Source organism: Zootoca vivipara, chromosome 4 (assembly GCF_965207765.1).
Source record: "Zootoca vivipara chromosome 4, rZooViv2.hap1.1, whole genome shotgun sequence".
In the NCBI taxonomy this organism is placed as follows: domain Eukaryota; kingdom Metazoa; phylum Chordata; class Lepidosauria; order Squamata; family Lacertidae; genus Zootoca; species Zootoca vivipara.
Window position 1 is genome coordinate 3,738,624 of NC_142587.1, and position 18,324 is coordinate 3,756,947.

An 18,324-nucleotide genomic window follows, 5' to 3' on the forward strand; every position below is an offset into this window, starting at 1 on the left:
TGTTTTTAAAAGCAGGCTCTTTTCCTGCTCCCACTCGGCGCTTCTGAGACTGTAGAATTGCATCCTCCAGCCCCGACTGCCGGGGGGGGGGGCGTCTTGTGTGTCCAGAGCCCAGGAAGCTGCAACTCTGGCTTGCCTGGGAGCAACGTGAGGCGCTACTGATTCTTGCTCGGCGAGCTTCGAAACACCTGCAATTCTGGTTCTGGCTTCCATGGACGACAGCTGGGAGAGAGTAAAGACTGTTCTCTGAAATCCTGACATCCAGTCCAAGGGAGGGAGGGAGTCGTGCGTGTGTTTGTTTTAAAGACCCTTCATCCATCCATAACCCCCCCTCCCGCCAGCCAACTCCCCCCCCCCCGCCTTAAAAATCTCTCCGCATTTTACTGTCGCTCCACAGACACGTATTTGTTTCAAAAGCTTGTAAAAAGGCACCGAAGAGCCGTGGCTGCTGCAGCCTCATGTTTTTCCCTCCCCGTTTCTGAGAGCATTTTTTTAAAAATGAAAGGATTCTAAAATATTTTTTTAGCGAAGCTGTGTGAAACTCTACTCGGTGAAGAGGACAAAAGTGGCATTTGCGACGGGGAGGAGATGGAGGCGCAAGGAAGAAAAGAGGGGCGATTGAAGGCGCTGCCTCGTGAATGCAAAGGCTGTTTTCGCTTTTAGGGAGAGACTCCTTGTGCGCCTCTCTCTCTCTCTCTCTCTCTCTCTCTCTCTCTCTCACACACACACACACACACAGCGCCCACCTCTCGCTTTCCCCCCTTCCATTCTATGCGCCCAGCCATGAGTTGCCTGTTGATTTCCTCTTGACGGCCAAGACAGAGAGCGAGGCAGGCAAACTGAAATTAAACTGCAGCGAGGAAAGTGCAGAGCTCTTGCAGACACGCACAGAGGCAGCAGCGAGAGGCAGAGGCGGGCGGCCGAGGGGCTCGTGGCGGTGGCGGCGGCGGCGCCACGAGCAGTAGCGGCGGCGGCGGCGGCTCCTCCCGATCTCCCAGGCGCAGCAGCAGCACCCCCCTCTCCGGCGTGCTTCTGACGGGGCCGGTAGCTGATTTATTTATTTTTTTTAAACTGACACCTCCTCCCCGTCTCGTTTTGCCGAGAGACCCACTGCAAATCCGGAGGAGGAGCGGTTCTGGCGGGCTCTGAATCATCTCTCCCCCCCCCTTCCTCCCGGAGGAGGATCTGGTGTGTAGGACTTACAAACCTGCAGAGATCCGGCTCTATCGGGGGGCTTTTGGACACCGCGCTCTGCCTCCCCTCCGATTGAGAATATTATTTCTGGCGCCGCAGGAGGCGGCCAAGCGGGCGGCGGGTCCAGGCTGAGAGATGCGGTGCTCGGCAGCAGCGCAGCCGGTGAGATTGCATCGGCAACTGCAGCAAGAGGCTCGCTGAGGAAACCCGGCAGCCGGAGCCGTCAGGCGTCGCTTCCCCGCCGCCGCCCCCCCCCCCAAGACTTGGCCGAGCGACTGCGGCCCCCTCCCAGCCCGGCGGCTGCTCGCCCCTCCCTGGCCGCGCCGGCGGGGCTGCGCTTCTGGGCCAGGCGCCTTGGAGCGAGGAAGCTCTTCCTTGAGAACACGCGCGCACTCTCGCCGCCGTCAAGTCCGTGCATTGGAGGATATTTCTGCGTTGGGTCCAGAAGAGAAGCTGCGGGGTTCTGAATTATTCTCTCCACCCCGAAGTTGGACGCCGCCCGCAAGGGGGATCCGCCAGCCAGAGCCAGGCGCCCCCGCGAGCTGCCTCCATGGTGGGGCTGGCGGGTCTGCGCGGATCTTGGCGAGCAACAGGTCCTGGAACTTGAGCGAGGCGAAGGCGGCGGCGAGCCGGGGCGCAGCGAGGCGGCGGCCGAGGGGGCGGCGGGCGCGACGACTCCCGGCCGCGGGGAGCGACGGCAGAGCGGGCGGCCTCGTCAGGGGGCTTCGTCGGCGCGCCCGGGGATGTGGCCCCTTTCGGCCTGCTGCTTGCTGCTGTGCTGGACTCTGCCTGCCCTGACGCTCAAGAACCTGAACTACTCGGTGCCCGAGGAGCAGGGCGCCGGCACAGTGATCGGCAACATCGGCCGCGATGCCCGGCTGCAGTCCGGCGCGGGCGGCGGGTTGCCGTCCCTGGAGCGCGCCCGCGGCTCCAAGTCCACCTTCCGCGTGCTGGAGAACTCGGCTCCGCACCTGCTGGACGTGGACGGCGAGAGCGGCTTGCTGTACACCAAGCAGCGCCTGGACCGCGAGGCTCTGTGCCGGCGGAGCGCCAAGTGTCAGCTGTCGCTCGAGGTCTTCGCCAACGACCAGGAGATCTGCATGATAAAGGTCGAGATCCAGGACCTGAACGACAACGCGCCCGCCTTCCCGTCGGACCAAGTGGACCTGGACATCTCCGAGAACGCGGCGCCGGGCACCCGCTTCCCGCTGGCCAGCGCACACGACCCGGACGCCGCCGAGAATGGGCTGCGCACCTACGTGCTCACCCGCGACGACTACGGCCTCTTCTCGCTCGACGTCAAGGCCCGCGGCGACGGCACCAAGTTCCCCGAGCTGGTGGTGCAGAAGCCGCTCGACCGCGAGGAGCAGAGCCACCACACGCTCGTGCTGACGGCGGTCGACGGCGGCGACCCTCCGCGCTCGGGCACCGTGCAGCTCAACGTGCGCCTCATCGACTCCAACGACAACAGCCCCGTCTTCGAGGCCGCCTCGTACGTGGTGGAGCTGCCCGAAAACGCGCCGCTGGGCACGGCCGTCATCGACCTCAACGCCACCGACGCCGACGAGGGCACCAACGGCGAGGTGCTCTACTCGTTCAGCGGCTACGCGCCCGAGCGGGTCCGCGAGCTGTTCAGCATCGACCCGCAGACGGGCCTGATCCGCGTCAAGGGCAACTTGGACTACGAGGAGGGCGGCCTCGTTGAGATCGACGTGCAGGCGCGCGACCTGGGGCCAAACCCCATTCCGGCCCACTGTAAAGTCACCGTGCGCCTCGTCGACCGCAACGACAACGCACCCACCATCGGCTTCGTCTCTGTGCGCCAAGGGGCGCTGAGCGAGGCGGCTCCTCCCGGCACCGTTATCGCCCTGGTGAGAGTGACGGATCGGGACTCGGGAAGGAACGGGCAGCTGCAGTGCCGGGTGCAAGGGGATGGCAGCGGGGGGGACGGGGCCGTGCCATTCACCCTGGAGGAGAACTACGACAACTTGTACACCGTGGTGACAGACCGGCCTTTGGACAGAGAAGTGCAGGACGAGTACAATGTCACCATCCTGGCCAGAGACGGGGGCAACCCTTCCCTCAACTCCACCAAATCCTTCTCTGTCAGGATCCTGGACGAGAACGACAACCCTCCCCGCTTCAGTAAGAGTCTCTATGTGCTGCAGGTCCCTGAGAACAACATCCCCGGGGAGTACCTGGGCTCTGTGCTGGCCAAGGACCCAGACCTGGGGCAGAATGGCACAGTGTCCTACTCCATCTTGCCGGGCCACGTGGGCGATGTCTCCATCTACACCTATGTCTCCGTCAACCCCACCAATGGCGCCATCTATGCCTTGCGTAGCTTCAACTACGAGCAGACCAAGCACTTTGAGTTCCATGTGTTGGCCAAAGACTCCGGCTCCCCCCACCGTGAGAGCAACGCCACCGTCCGCGTCACTGTCCTCGATGTCAATGACAACGCTCCTCTCATTGTCTTGCCAGCCCTCATCAATGACACCGCCGAGCTCCAGGTCCCGAGGAACGCTGGCGTTGGGTATCCCGTGGGCACTGTCCGTGCCATGGACAGCGATTTTGGGGAAAGTGGGCGCCTCACCTATGAGATTGTGGAAGGCAATGAGGAGCACCTCTTTGAGATGGACCCGACCAGTGGGGAGATCCGCACACTGCACCCTTACTGGGAAGAGCTGAGCCCTGTGGCTGAGCTCGTGGTCAAGGTCAGTGACCATGGAAAGCCCAGCCTTTCCGCAGTGGCCAAGCTGATTGTGCGGGCCTTGGCTGGACCTCTGCCTGAAGCAGGTGAGCCGCAGGTGAATGGCGAGCAGCACAGGCGACCCCACTGGGACCTGTCCCTGCCTCTGATTGTCACCCTGAGCACCGTTTCCATCATCCTCCTGGCTGCCATGATCACCATTGCCGTGAAGTGCAAGCGGGAGAACAAGGAGATCCGCACCTACAACTGCCGCATTGCTGAGTACAGCCACCCTCAGCTGGGTGGAGGGGGTGGTGGCGGAGGTGGGGGAGGAGGCAGCGGCGGGAGCAAGGGCAAGAAGAAGAAGATTAGCAAGAACGATATCATGCTGGTGCCCAGTGAAGGGGAGGACAGCCGGGGGCCCCTCAATGTCATGAACGTGGTCAGCAGCCCCTCCTTGGCCACTTCCCCCATGTACTTTGACTACCAGACCCGGCTGCCCCTGAGCTCGCCCAGGTCGGAGGTGATGTACCTGAAGCCTGCCTCCAACAACCTGACTGTGCCGCAGGGGCATGTGGGGTGCCACACCAGCTTCACAGGGCAAGGGACTAACGTCAGTGAGGCTCCCCCGAGCCGGATGTCCATAATTCAGGTAGGAGATTTTTAGAAATCACCCAAAACTCCCTCACGGCCCAGTTGCATTTTAGGTCTGCAGTGAAACCTGCTGAGAGGCCTCTCTCCAAAAACCTGCCCGCATTTGGGTCTGATTCTGTTTTCAGTTCATTGGTAGCAGGTTGATTGGAAGTTGGGTCAGCAAAAAAAAAAAAAAAAAAGCATACCAATGAAGCATTACAGTACTGTGAAACTGGTGCACATTTAGACCTAGAACCTCTATGTTTGATCGGGTTTCTCAGAATTGGAAATTGACCAGCAGAGGTGCTTTGTCTGAGGTTTCACTGTAATATTCCCAGGGAAAATGGGTAGGCCCATCCCTCATTGCTAAGTGGAGATGGTAGATATTGTTCAGTTAAATAAAAAATATATCTACATATATAGGGTTTGATTTGAGGAAATTTGCAGATGCAGTTTATGTAGCTCTCCATTCGTGTATGTCAAGGTGAATTCTGTTTGCAAATGTGTGTTTTTATGTTTAGAATGTCTTATTAAATATATTTGTACACAGAGATATACACATAATATTTATTTTTGACATAAGAGTACTGTGTGCCTTTGCCACTTTTTCTTCATAACCAAAAGAACTAAGCAGTTAAAAGAGACATAAAGTCTGCAGTTAGATTTGCTACATCGCTACTATCTGATGAAAGTTAAACACTTTGAAATTCCACAGAAAAGGTTTTCACCATGTGCCTTTACCCTACTGTTGGCTCTGATTATACTTAAATTCAACTGGATTGAGAATATATGTTTAGCTGCGTATATGTTTAATTTATATGTTGAGCTCCACTTCATGGGATTCAAATATACAAGCAAATAAATAAAAAGGAAGCGAAGGCACAATATTTATTATTGGCATGAATCGACATTTTGATTTTTGCCTTGTAGCCAAGGACTTCAGACTGACTCTGCAGGCGTGCGTGCTCCTCATTTGATAACAGCAAATCAAATGGCGACTTGCATGTATGAATGGACCATCAGAGTTTGAATACAATGGATAACATTTTAATATTGTACATTCTCCTGACTATGGTGCTTTTCAGTGGAGTCAGTGCAGCCATTCAGCCAGCATTTATCAAGGGTTGCACCATTGAACTGTCTAGTAGTGTACATGTATGTGTAAATCAGCTCTGAAATGGGTTAATTTTTATGCTGCAAGTACCTGAAAGTGATGGCAAATGTTTGTGGAATGGCAATGATACAGACAAAATTAATTACTTTTAAAGTCTAGTAGAGACAGAAGCACATGCACAACTGTAATGCACCTGTACATGACTAATTTAAACATGCTCAACTTGGCGTGGGTTGCATGCCACACATCTCTTTACTTGCAGATGGAGGTGGAATGTTCTGCATTGGATATTCAGAGAAGTAAATTATTTTCTTCAAGGGGGAAGATCGTTGGTTTGGAATAATGATGCTATGGAAGTCATCTCCCAGGGTCTCAGTATTTCCATATCATGCCCTTGTTATTTCAGAGGGCTCTTGTAGAGTCAGTGGGCTATAGATGGCATCTCAATAGCCTGGACCAGAAGGCTTAAATTTAAGCTCAGTTTCGCTGAAACCTGAGGACTTCACTGGGGTGTGTCTCAGGCTACTCAGAGTCAATCTACACCTACCGTAATTCAGGATGAAGTGGTTGCATTCTAGATTGTTCCACTTCGGTTTGCAGGTGGGGCGTGTCATATTTTTTTGAACACTGTTTTATGTTTAATGCAACCTCTCTGCACGGTAGTAAAATACTATATTGGGATTCAGCTCTTCTTGATGTGCTGGCCTATTACATGCAGGGAGCATAAAGTGCATGACTCAGCCTCACCTAAAATTTGAAGCGGTACATTTCAAAGTTCCACCCCTTCATTTATTCTGCATGATGAGCCGATTGGGTCTAAGCCCAATGGAACAGGACTTGACCCGGGTTTGTTTTCTTCTGTGTACAAATAGTGGTAGTTGTGGAATGATGTTTGCCTATGACAAAACAACCTTGTGCAGGCTCTGGATAATGGCTGCTAAACATTGCCAATGTCGTATGTTTTGTCCCGGGTCCCTTCTAATATGCTGTTCTGAGTCACAGGGGAATGATCTAAGTGTATCAGAAGTGACAGAGACTCATTTATGTTCCAGGCTTAATGGGGAAACTTGCTCTCTTGCTCTTGGTGCGCTGAAAAGAAATTATAATGGGTTTGAGATTTTCATTTCTGCATGATTTCATATACTTTTAAGGTTGCTGCTCTTTTCTGTCTTTCTGCCTCTCGCAGCAATCCTATGCAAACATCCATTGACATTAAGGGGATTTATTTCTGAGTAAACATGTGTCCACACACATTTTGAACTCCCACTCGAATGGTGTCACTGAATGGCTCATGTTTCAAGTTCCTGTGTAGGTGAACAGGCTGTTGTTCATTCCTGGAGGTGGGGAGTGCGGCTCTTGGAACCAATGTTGAGGGGAGAGCAGAAGCTGTCTCCACCAGAAGGAATCCTGTGGGCTTCCAGCATGCCCCTCCCAGCCCATATAATAGGTTGCCATCCACACTCCCCTGGTACATCATTATGATGGACTAATCTCCAATTGTTCTGCTGAGGCTGGGGTGCTGATATCTGGCAAGCCTTAGGCCCAAATACTGCAATCACTGATCCAGCAGAGTTATGTCTTCTAATAACGGCAACCCCCCTTGCAAGGTCACTGCAAACCATTCTTCAATTCCCACTATTGAGTTGTATTACAGAAACAATTTCATTTTATGCTTATCATGAATGTGTGTTGCTATCAATTAGGTGAGCTGAGCAATACTCAAAATTTGAAATTGATTTTAACAAAAAGTGACACTTGGAGGAAGAATATCAGGTTAGGGCAGAACGGAAGTAATTTGATTTATAATTCATGCATTTAAAATGGATATTTTTTTCCTAGTGGCATTTGTCTAGATCGTGTCTGTCTTAAAAATGTGAAATGGAGTAATTAGAATACCAAGCCCTCTAAAACCCACCCTCTCCAAAACCATTTTCTATCTAGTGTAATAGTTACTTAAATCTTAGAGAATTATATTTTGCTAAAACCATGTAATATCCATCTAGAGCAAATAACATGTATTGATGGTGCTGAATCATTAAAGATTTTAATGTAGTGTAAAATCCCAGTTGGCAAACATGACTTGTTTTCCTTTTTACAGTGTAATACTGCATTATATCTTTTTGTCCTGAAATTTATATAAAACTGAAAGAGGAATTTCCTCCCTTAAAAAGGTGTTCTGTGGTTTCTATATATATGTAATAAAATGCTAACCATGGATGGGAACTAACTGCAGGATCTGTAACTTGGTGTGACAGAGGGGATTGTGGAGTCATCAGACTAAATTCTCCCTCCTTTTTCCCACATGGGAAGATCAGGGGCCCCAAGGTTTAGGCCATGAATAAATAATAGTGCCTCTGGCATTACATGTTCTCGAGAAAGATATTTCAATCAAGTGGTAGGTGACCAATTTCTGTGGGTTGTGGGTATGAGGCTCCATGGGTACAAGTTGAGCATGGCTACCAATCTGCAGTTAGTAATGGAAAACTCCATCCTGGAGCTGAGGATAGAATCCTAGAGGTTCTGCTCCAGCCTCATGTTCCATGTGGGAGCCTGGCAGCTACAGTTGGCCATCCAACCCCTGCTAAAATACCTCCTGTGAAACTTCTCCTGTTTTTTCTTGGGGAGAAATGTCACTTTCCTCCATTTTTGGCTTGAAAACGCTAGGATAGGGAAAGGCTCGCCTGTTGAATTGCTCCATCTTATGCAATGGTACAGATGGACCAGTGCTAGAAACCCAGGTAAAGGGAGTTAAATAAAAATATGTACTTCCTCAGAAATGAGTACGACTCTTGACCCACATGGTCTCAGCAGGCCAGGATGCCTCAAGATGTCAGCACTAGTGTGAAATAATACTCTTTTCCCTCAAATAACATGGGCTCAAATAACACAGTAAGCGACTGTGTTATTATACAGCTTTTCTGGGACTATACCACATCAGGCTGCAGGTGGAGGAGTCTCATGTTTGAATTCTTTCCCATGGGGAAAAATAAAAATTTCCCTACACAAGGAAAAGTAACTGGTGTTGGATTTCTATGTCTTTTTCTTTTGACAGTTCACAGTGGCAAATAATCCACGTGTAGAAAGTTATCAGTGCGCCTGATGCTGGTACCTAAGATTCAAATTTCAGTAGGAACCACAACAGCCTAAGTGCTAAAATAGTTCAAATATTTTTGGGGATGTGTTTTAGAACGTGAACCCCAATCCCTTACTCCATACATTTGTAACTGTGAACTCTTTAAATCTCCATGCTTTTTAGTCTTCAGAACAAACTGTTAACCCCCCCCCCCCAACAAAGATCAACTAGTAAAACTTTCTGGGTGTTTATTTCCTTTTTGCATGATTTCAGAACAGACTACACTTTGTAATACTCTGCATCTGGAACAGTTATTGTGTTGTAAATCATGAAAGCTAAAAGGCCGCACAACATGGCAAGTGCAGGAGCGAGGAGTTCTGATCCATTTCCACCCCTTTTAGAAGAAGCTCCCACATAAACAGGAATACTAGCAAGGGCAAACCTTTCTTGGTTAGGGAAGTGGCTGCTGTGCTAAGAGGGAATGATCCATGGTAGCTGGTTTTCATGTTCAGGTAATCCATAGGGGACTGCATTGGAGAAAAAGGAGAGCTTCAACTCACCCTTATTTTACATGTATAATATAGTATTACTCCTATTATTGTGCAGTTACTCTGGGCTGAGGAGGCTCGGGAGAGAGTGACTTCCCAAAGTTCAGGGTCCTTGGATTATTCTACAAAGCCCTTAACAATTTGGGTCCTTCAGGACCACCTGACTCCTTACATCCTTTAGGCCCTCTCCCAGTTGGATGTCCAGTGCTTGATGAATAAAATCCAGGAGGCATTTTATGTGTAAGCTTTTCTCATTACATGGCTAATTATAACTGATCCCCCCCCCGCCCCCTGTTGTTTCCTGTTTGTAACCTTCATCTGAACCTGCTGGACAGTTCTGAAGTTTTTATACAGACCCAAGTCACTTAAATAAGGCAAACAGGGATTTGTTCTGTTTCTTTCAGATATAAGCATCCTTGCATGTAAAATCAGAAGAAGAAAACTTGTGTGGATAAGTGCAGTAATTTCATGCTAACAGTCACACACAAAAGGCTTGTTTTTGGTGTGTGTTTTTTTACTTCTGGCAAACAAGCCACTCTTTCTTTCTCTCTACATTTTCAGAAAGATGAAAGAGTTGATGGATAAAGGGAAAGCAGCAGATATAGGTTCTTTAAAGTGACATGACAGCAGCATTGAAAACTATCTACATATGCAATTCGTGCTGATGATCATAGAGAATATTTACGATTGTACTTGTGATCTGGTGCGGAGAGATTTGTAAATATAGCAAGAGTGGAGACAATAAGAAAACCACAGCTGCAGATTTTTATTGAGCAGTGGCAACAAAAAAGGCCATTTTGCAAGAAACTCTCAAGCTGAGAATCACCATGGTTTGTTGTGGTAAGCAGTCCTGTAACATTTTAAGATAAAGTACAGATCGTTCATAATACTTCCAGGCACCTGATGTTTACGATGTGCTGACAGATTACTGTCAAATCCCAATGAAACCTCATCACCAGGTGTCCCTAGTAGCATCTGAGAAGAGAAGAGACTTTGGGAGGGGAAGAAAAAACCCATAAGCTCTGTTCATGCTGTTCATCTATATGTGCTATTGTTGCATTGCTTGCTGTTAGAAACTTCAGTGTGTCTGTTTTGAGAAGGCTTAATAGAGCCTGAGGACACAGCAACAGGAAAAGAGGAGAATTCTTCTTTTTAAAGATACTGTGTTTATGTTACACACTGAAAAATCCACAACCAAATTTGCCACATACTTCTTAATTTTCTTTGCATCCTTCATATGTGTAGCAATTTTCAGGTAGCAGGAGTTAATGGAATTCACTAGCTGCCTGGATCTCTAGCTGATAGCCCTGTTTTGAAAAATAAATAATGAGGGCCTGTGTCCCAGAACTCATGCAGCATGTGCTGAAGGAGGTTTCCTCAGAAGTCAGGCCCAGATATTTTAATGTGACATCCACATTCAGTGCAAGAATTGTACTATTCTGCTTGGGGCTGATGATGCAGCTGGAGGACCACATATTTCCCCTCTTTGTCTCAGTATGCATGCTTAGGAGGATTGCGTAGTATCACCATTTTGTTGTACAATAATTACTGTATTATGAAGACTGCATGGCTGGGACCAAATAATATGAGTGGAATTCAGTGTAGTAGTGGCAAGGAGATTGTTCCCTCAGCACCTGCCTTTCCACCTATCTGATGGCTCATCCTCCCCTCTCATTCCCCCGCGTGCTGTTTGGGAGTTGTTGCAACCCCCCTGAGTAGATTTGGGGGAGCAAAGGGGGCAAAGCTCCATTGCACTCGTGAAATCCTTGCTCTGGCTTCCAAGAACAGAAAGGGTTCATTGAAACAATATTTCACCCAAATACGATAGTCAGATCTTCTCAGAAACAGTCTATATAAAGAACATTCAGAACGACCGTATACATTTGTCAAGGGCAGGAAGTGCCTGATGAGCTGGTCTTTCTGCAGAGCTAATGGAATGAGCCCTGCTTCTCATCTCTCCCACTATCTGTGGTTTGTTTAAACTAATTTTGGTAAGAAGAAACCACAGTTCCCTAAGTTTGGGTGCAATGGGCAGCTTTGAAGCTGCTCCTCTAGCAGAGAGGAAGGGGAGTGCCTGAATCCAAGTCTTGCCACAGCTCATTCCCAACCCCCTCAGCTGTGGTTTTTGGGTTGTGATTGTCTGAACTAGGCCAGGGATCTGTGTTAAGCCATCCAGTGATTTTATGTCAAAGACAAGATTTGAACTTGAGATTCCTTCCTTCCTTTTTAGCAAAGTCCATTACTATTCAGAAATTGTACTGAGAAGCCTCAAATCTGGAATAGATGCTTTACAAAGAATTGTCAGTGTATTTTAAGTGGTATTATATTAAATGCAAGATCACTATTGAATGTACTGGTATTTTTGTGTGTTTTAAGCAGGAGCCATGAGGAGCCAGTTGTGTAGAAGCTCTGCCTTCTCATTGCAGCTACACTGTGACACTTGCAGTCCAAAGCAGGCTGTGTGGCCCTAAATGAAGCCTGCTAAGCCCAGCTTGCACAAGTTGTAGATCACCAAGACAAAGCCCACTTACCCAAGCTAAAACACTCCACTCTTTCTCAAAGACCACCTATCCTGGCTTCCTGACCAATTGCTTTAGAAATCATTAGAGCACACCTCTCTGTCAGGTCTTCAGTCTGAACCCATTTTGGCTGCCCACAATACCCTAGTTGGGATTGCACTTTAGTTTCCCTTTCCTTATGCTTTGCAGATGGGGAATTGGAAAGCCAGCCTTCCTAATTCCCTGGAGGGGAAAATTGGTTCTGGAGATTGACTCTGAGGAATATGTGCTGAAGGCTTAAATAGATTTTCCCATTGTGTTAACCGAGGAACCCTCAGAGTTTGAGAACTTTGAAAGTATGCAAACTAGAAGATGTCCAATTCAGTTCTCTACCCTACTTCCCCTTGGCTCCCACAGCCCGCTTTGGACTGCAAGTGTCACAGTGTAGCTGCAATGAGAAGGCACAACTGTCAACTCTTGGCAAGCCAATACATGATTGGATCCCCGAAACAATGTGTCTAAGCTTCTCCAGTTCTCGCTTGTCTCCATCCTTCTTCAGTGTCATCCAGCCTCACTTCTCTAGATCCTATGTGTGGTTTTCCTCAGACACGTTTTTGCCTTTACCCCTTCATTCTTCAACTCACTTTCTTTTATGATCTGCAGTCCTTAGCTACTTGACCTATGTATGTGCAGCTTCCAAGGCATCACAGCACCACAAGCAATTGCTGGGAGGGTTTTCATTGTTGCCATGGTTTGGGGGAGATTGTTGCAACAGTGATAGTGAAGCTACAAGATAAGAAGCCAAGAAGGGACATACTGCTTTTGTGAGAATGGAGGATTAATGATGCATTTGAAATGAAAGCACCTTCATTAAATCAACGGTGACACTATTGGTGTTCTCTAGATAAAGAGCAGTTCTGTGGGCTGAAAATGTTATTCCATGAAACTATTTCCAAGCACCAGAGATACTTGGGCATACTCTGGCACAACAGCAATATGGGAAGAAACTGGTTGTTGTGGCCCTAGGCAGCATGTGAGTACATGCATTCTTTTTGCATAGCCAGGTATGCAGGTTGGGGGCGGAGCTTATTGGGTTGTTGTTTTTATTTTGATTATATATTTTGAGGCTTGTGGATATAGGACAGTATATAAATTCAACAAGCAAACAAACAAAATTACACAGAATCTGTGGGGGAAACACTTTGGATAGTGCAATATCTAGATGCAGTAAGCATTCTATCCATATACGTTTTCACCCACAGTTTTCTACATATATAGGTTGACTTCTCCATGTAAGGTGTCAGCTGTGCTAAGAAAGATCCTTGGATTGATCTGGTCTTGCTTTAGGTTAGCAACATCTGACTTAGGTTTGCCTTTGTGCAATGTGTGCTATTTGACCTGGTATAGCTTTTGTGGTGCCTTTGTGGTTCGTTTGCAAGAGGATTGAATACAAGCAGTTTGCAAATGGACTTCAAAGTGCTGAGAACCTCATCAGTGCAGATGGTCCCAGTGGAGCCAAGAAACAATCAGCATCATAGTGATTCATTTGCCACCTCAATCTTCTTTACTTGCCCCTACATAATGTCATGTATGATGTCTGGTGTGGGCCAGGTGGATGTGTTTGGGGGAAAATGTCCTCTCAGGCCCAATTTAGCTCTTTGCTGGGTCATGTCCAATTAGGCTGGTGGGCTGGAGGTTCCTCACGGGTGCTTTAGATCAGGCACCCCCAAACTTCGTCCCTCCAGATGTTTTGGTCTACAACTCCCATGATCCCTAGCTAACAGGACCAGTGGTCAGGGGTGATGGGAATTGTAGTCCAAAACATCTGGAGGGCCGAAGTTTGGGGATGCCTGCTTTAGATCTTGCACCCTGCTGGAAGCATGTGCAGCAGTGACCAGGGCCAACAGAAACCATAGAAAATGTAGTTCCCACAATTCCTGGCTTCCCTGGCTGCTTCATGGTAGCCAAAGCAGTGCCTCCTAGATATTGTTGGATTTGATCCCTGCCAGCCCTCGCCAGCACCTCTTGCTTTAGTAAGCGTTGGAAAGAGAAGCCCAGGTGGGGCGTGTCATTGCCACCCGTGGCTCTATACTCTGTGGCAGGGAGGGACTTGTAATGGCACCATAAGGAGTGTGGCGCTGTCAATTAAGAATGAGACTAGTCTTAAATCAGATTCAGTATCTGCAGGTGTCCAAATTAATATAAATGGACCCATTTCCACTGTTAGTGGGAGGAGAGGTCTATCTATAGCTACGAATCTTCAGCTTGGTAGAACAGGAGGTGCTTTTATGAGGAGTGACATTTTGACAAGGAATGGAGAAATCTGTCGATTTTAGTTGCTCTCAGTTTCTTACTTCTCCAATCTTAAATTGAATTTGATCTAATTCTGCATCAGTTGGAGACCTTTTGTTTTAAGTCTATATGAGCATTTATACACTGTGTTGTGTGCGCGCTCTCTCGCTTGCTCGCTAATATACACATTTTTGCATGATTTCCCCCCAATACAATGCATTTTTGTACATTTCTCCCTACTGTATCATTTTTGTACACATGCATTTCAGTTTGCATATTGTTTTGGGAATTGTGAATGAGGTAGGTTTGAATTAAAATGTGGACTGATCAAATTTTTCCCCATCCCTAATTTTGACATAGTTTTCAGAGAGAGCCTTGAATCTCTTCTGTGGCAGCTGCTCCTCTTAGGGTGCAGACTTGCACAGCAGAGTAAGTCCAAATGAACTTGACAGAGTTTGCTCCTGAGTAGACACATAAAAGATTGGATTTTAAATCTCATTTTCATTAACATTACTGTATTCCATAAAGCCTTGTTTAATTAAATGGGAAAACTTACACTGATATTTCTTTTTTACTGTAAGGTTGTGCAGAAATTTCAGAAAACATAGGAATGGATTTAGGCTTCTCAGTGTAGCTGGATATGATCCAAGTTACTTGTGAGGTGTTCTCCTGCATTATATCATATCCTAGGGTGACACAGAAGTTCACAAATCTTGCAAACAGGGGCTAGTTGCATGCTAATTTAAATGTGTAGACCTTTAATCACATTACCACACTGAGTGCAATGAAGAGGGTCCGAGAGGAGCCCCAGGTTTGCTCTCTCATGCTGCTGCAGGTGGAACATACCTGTGGGGCTGTGGGAGGTACAGAGGAAGAATTCTAGAATTTCTGGGTTATGCATAAGATTGGTAAGGCGCACAGATGGATTTATATCTTAGTAGCTTTCAAGCATGTAATATATCCAATTTTCTGCTTTATTGTTAATTGGCCCAGTCTGCCCTATAGTCAATTGAGGTACTAAAAGAAGAGGCCAAAAAACAAACAAAAAACCCACCTCCAAGTGAATTTGATGCATTGCCTCACATTAGTCATTGTCCCCATTTGGAAATGACTTCTGGCTGGCTAAATTCATTGGTTGCACTTCTGGACTGCGCTCAACTCTTTCCCTCTTTCTTTGTCACACCCTGAGGTGCCATGCTGCTCAGGTGCCTTCATAAAGAGAAGGCAGGAAACTAGCAGAGGGGCTTCTTGCCACCTTCTCTGTCCTGGGGTATCTAGCCTGTGTAAATGTATTTCTGTTGCTTTCCCCACTCCCCCAGGCCCAAAGATTTCAGAAAGCCAGTGGGAGAGTGAGAATGCAGGAAGGTTCATGGGGATGGAAGTGGTCTTGTAACTCTTCAAAGCCATCAGTATCCCAAGGCTTTGTGGCAGATGGTGATGTGTAAGAAACTTGGTTTCACGGCACTGAAGAACTCACATGTGTTGATAAAGGCCGTGCCCATGCAACAGAAATTAGGCATCTGTGTTCTCTAAAAATTATTTTCATTTTGCTCTTGGAGTGATCGACATCCGAAATTAATTTCAGACGATGTTTCAGACAATCCATTGAGATTCATGTGTCAGCCTCCCTCCCTTTGCCCATTCTAGTCCTTCTGACGCTTTGATTACGGGTATTTTCAGGCCCTGCCCTGGAACACTTCCAGGCAGTTTTATTGTACTGAAATGGCTCCTTCCAGTTCATTGAGCATCTAGCATAATACAGCTGAATATGATTGGCGCGTTTACATATATTTATTCAGAAAAAAATCTGGCAGTTAAACTGCATAATTATGGGAAAACGAATCATAACAATAAAAGACCATTTAAGTTAACAAGCTTTGTGATCGAAGGATAAATACAGGTTGGATAAATTGAGACTGTAGATGTAACTAATCTACATAAATAGGCTTTGGTCTGATTAGAAGAATGGAATACATTAAAATAATTTAGATGTTACTTTAAAAAATCATTTTGTTTCAGTAATTTTTTTTAAAAAAATAGTGAGTTATTCCTATTGTTTGGTGCCTTTCTATTAAAAATAACTGCTTCCAGTGATAAAATGCAGCAATGCACTTTTTTAAAATAAAAAAGTAATGTCTACCATCAGCAGAAAACAGAATACACAAGTAAAAAAGCATAAGATTTTAAAGTTTCCTTTTGAGCTTCTGCACAGTGGAGTTACCATATTCTGTAATCCTGGGATAAAAATGTAGTTTATTATTTCAGAGTCTGCTTCGATCAAATATTAATTTAAGACTTAAACAAATAGAAAGTCCTAGGTTGAGGAACGTTTTTTTACGCAAGTATGTAAGGAAGGAAATGTCGACAATGGAATTGTCCCCTGCCCCACTCTGACAAGGAACCATGGGTTCTTTCATCAGTAGAAGGGGCGGTGCATAAACTGAGAGAGCACCCCGACTTATCTCTGTAGGTGACTCATGCCAGTGAGCCAGGCCATATCCTGAGAATAATATTGTTGTGGAGGCAGAATTCTGTGCAAATTTGGCATTTGTTTCTTTCAATTGAGGGCAACAACAAGTTCATTCACTGTAAGAGTCCTGCATTGCAGGGGGTTGGCCCACATGACCCTTGCCTTGGGGTCCCTTCCAACTCTACAATTCTGTGATTCTAAAAAGGGCAAATAACAACCATTTGGTCTTGCTGTACAATTTTTGTTAATTGCCATTGTTTTGATTTGCTGGTTTTGGGGCTTAGTGTAAGGAAAAGGGGTGTTTGGTTTGGGGGGGGGCGCGCCTGAACGTTCTTAGCTCCCTGGCATGAGCCGTTACTACATCTAATAATTGTGTTCTGTTCCCAGGGCAGCAGTTGGCACAGTTCGCTGCGATCTGTGGCTATTTCTCTGTTCTAGAGGGAGGCGTTTGTAGTATTGTTTGTGGTAGCCTAAATTGTTTGCTTTGAGAGTACATTGTAGTGCGTGGTCAGGTGTTTTTTGCTCTGCTTATTTTAGGTGGGAATCGCCGTAAGACAATAAGAAAATAAATATAAAATAGTCTCTTATATTCAGAGAAACACAGTATTATATAATTTTCTTAAATTTTTTGTTTCATTCACCTTTTCCATGCTGAAATGTCACAACCTGAACGACCATGGCTTGCCCCCCCCCCTAGTTTTGATCCTGGGTACGCCCCTGCTTGCACAGGAAGCCCATAGGGACCCAGGAGTGGCTGGCCATAACAGGAGTCACACATATAACATATATATGTTATATCCCACCTTCCTCCCCCCAAAATTCAGGGGTAGTGTGCATGGAACTTGCTTCTGGATAGCTCCCCCCCACCCCAGATCTATTTATTGTTTTATACTTGAATGGGGTAGACATGTGTATAATCAAAATTGGCTGCTTCATTCTGGGTCATGCCTAGTTTAGTTTAAACAGCCCAGGATTCCAGACTATCAATCCAGGGGTGCAACTCCTGAATTTATCAGCCTCTGCAACAACCATGGGCACCTCTCATTGTGCAAAAACAAAAACAAACCCTTGGTCAGAAACCTTGAACTTAAAAACAAAATTGCTTCACAATTTTGATTGATTTTTAATTAAAGAAGAAAAAAACATTAAAGGGAACATTTAAAGGACAATTTCTTGTTTACTGTCTTTATCAGAGGAGAACAGCCTTTGTAGTGTCTGAAGCTGCTGCATTAAAAATCAATTGCAAGTCTTCAAAGCTGTAAAGTCTCTCTTGCTTTGTAGATATATAATTTAACCCCCCCCCCAAAAAAAACCCCATTGGACATAATTGACAATTGGATTTAAAAACAAAAGGTAAATAATAGCATCGTCAAAATTTTGAAGGATTTTGATGTATTTTTAATAGTAGCTAAGAGATCTTTTGCCATTAAGTGGTATGGACTTCATAATTTGCAATTTTGTTTTTTAAAGGATAATTTGTAACTGAAGACAGTTGTTTCACTATTTTGTTGATAGCTATGCTGCTTCCATCTCTTCTTTTTGATGGCAGTTTAGGGGAACCATCCTGCGCACAAGAAGCTGGCCTAAAGCAAGTCTGTAAGTCAGTAGCAGGGCTGTCGCTGCTGCCATCCTGCCTTCACCTCGGTAGAGGGAAAACAAGCCTTTAAATTTGCATTCTGTGCTGGGTTTCCTGGTGATGTGACTGAGCCAAACCAGCTTAGTACCCAGCCTCATTCTCCCTCTCTCATCCTGCCCCCACAGTGCCCCCTTTGGGCGATTTACGCCTGCTGAGCCACTTTGAGCAAGTGTT

At 46.7% G+C, this 18,324-nt stretch overlaps 1 protein-coding gene across 1 annotated transcript in view; it reads left to right on the forward strand.

Annotated features, from left to right (window-relative positions):
* Positions 1-1,795: 1,795 nt before the first annotated feature.
* The window catches only part of PCDH17 (protocadherin 17), a 153,829-nt gene continuing 137,300 nt past the window's right edge, over positions 1,796-18,324 (forward strand). The window contains exon 1 of the mRNA XM_060273306.2: positions 1,796-4,538. Coding sequence (XP_060129289.2) covers positions 1,938-4,538 — 2,601 coding nt within the window. The 5' untranslated portion in view covers positions 1,796-1,937. The remainder of the gene's footprint in view (positions 4,539-18,324) is intronic.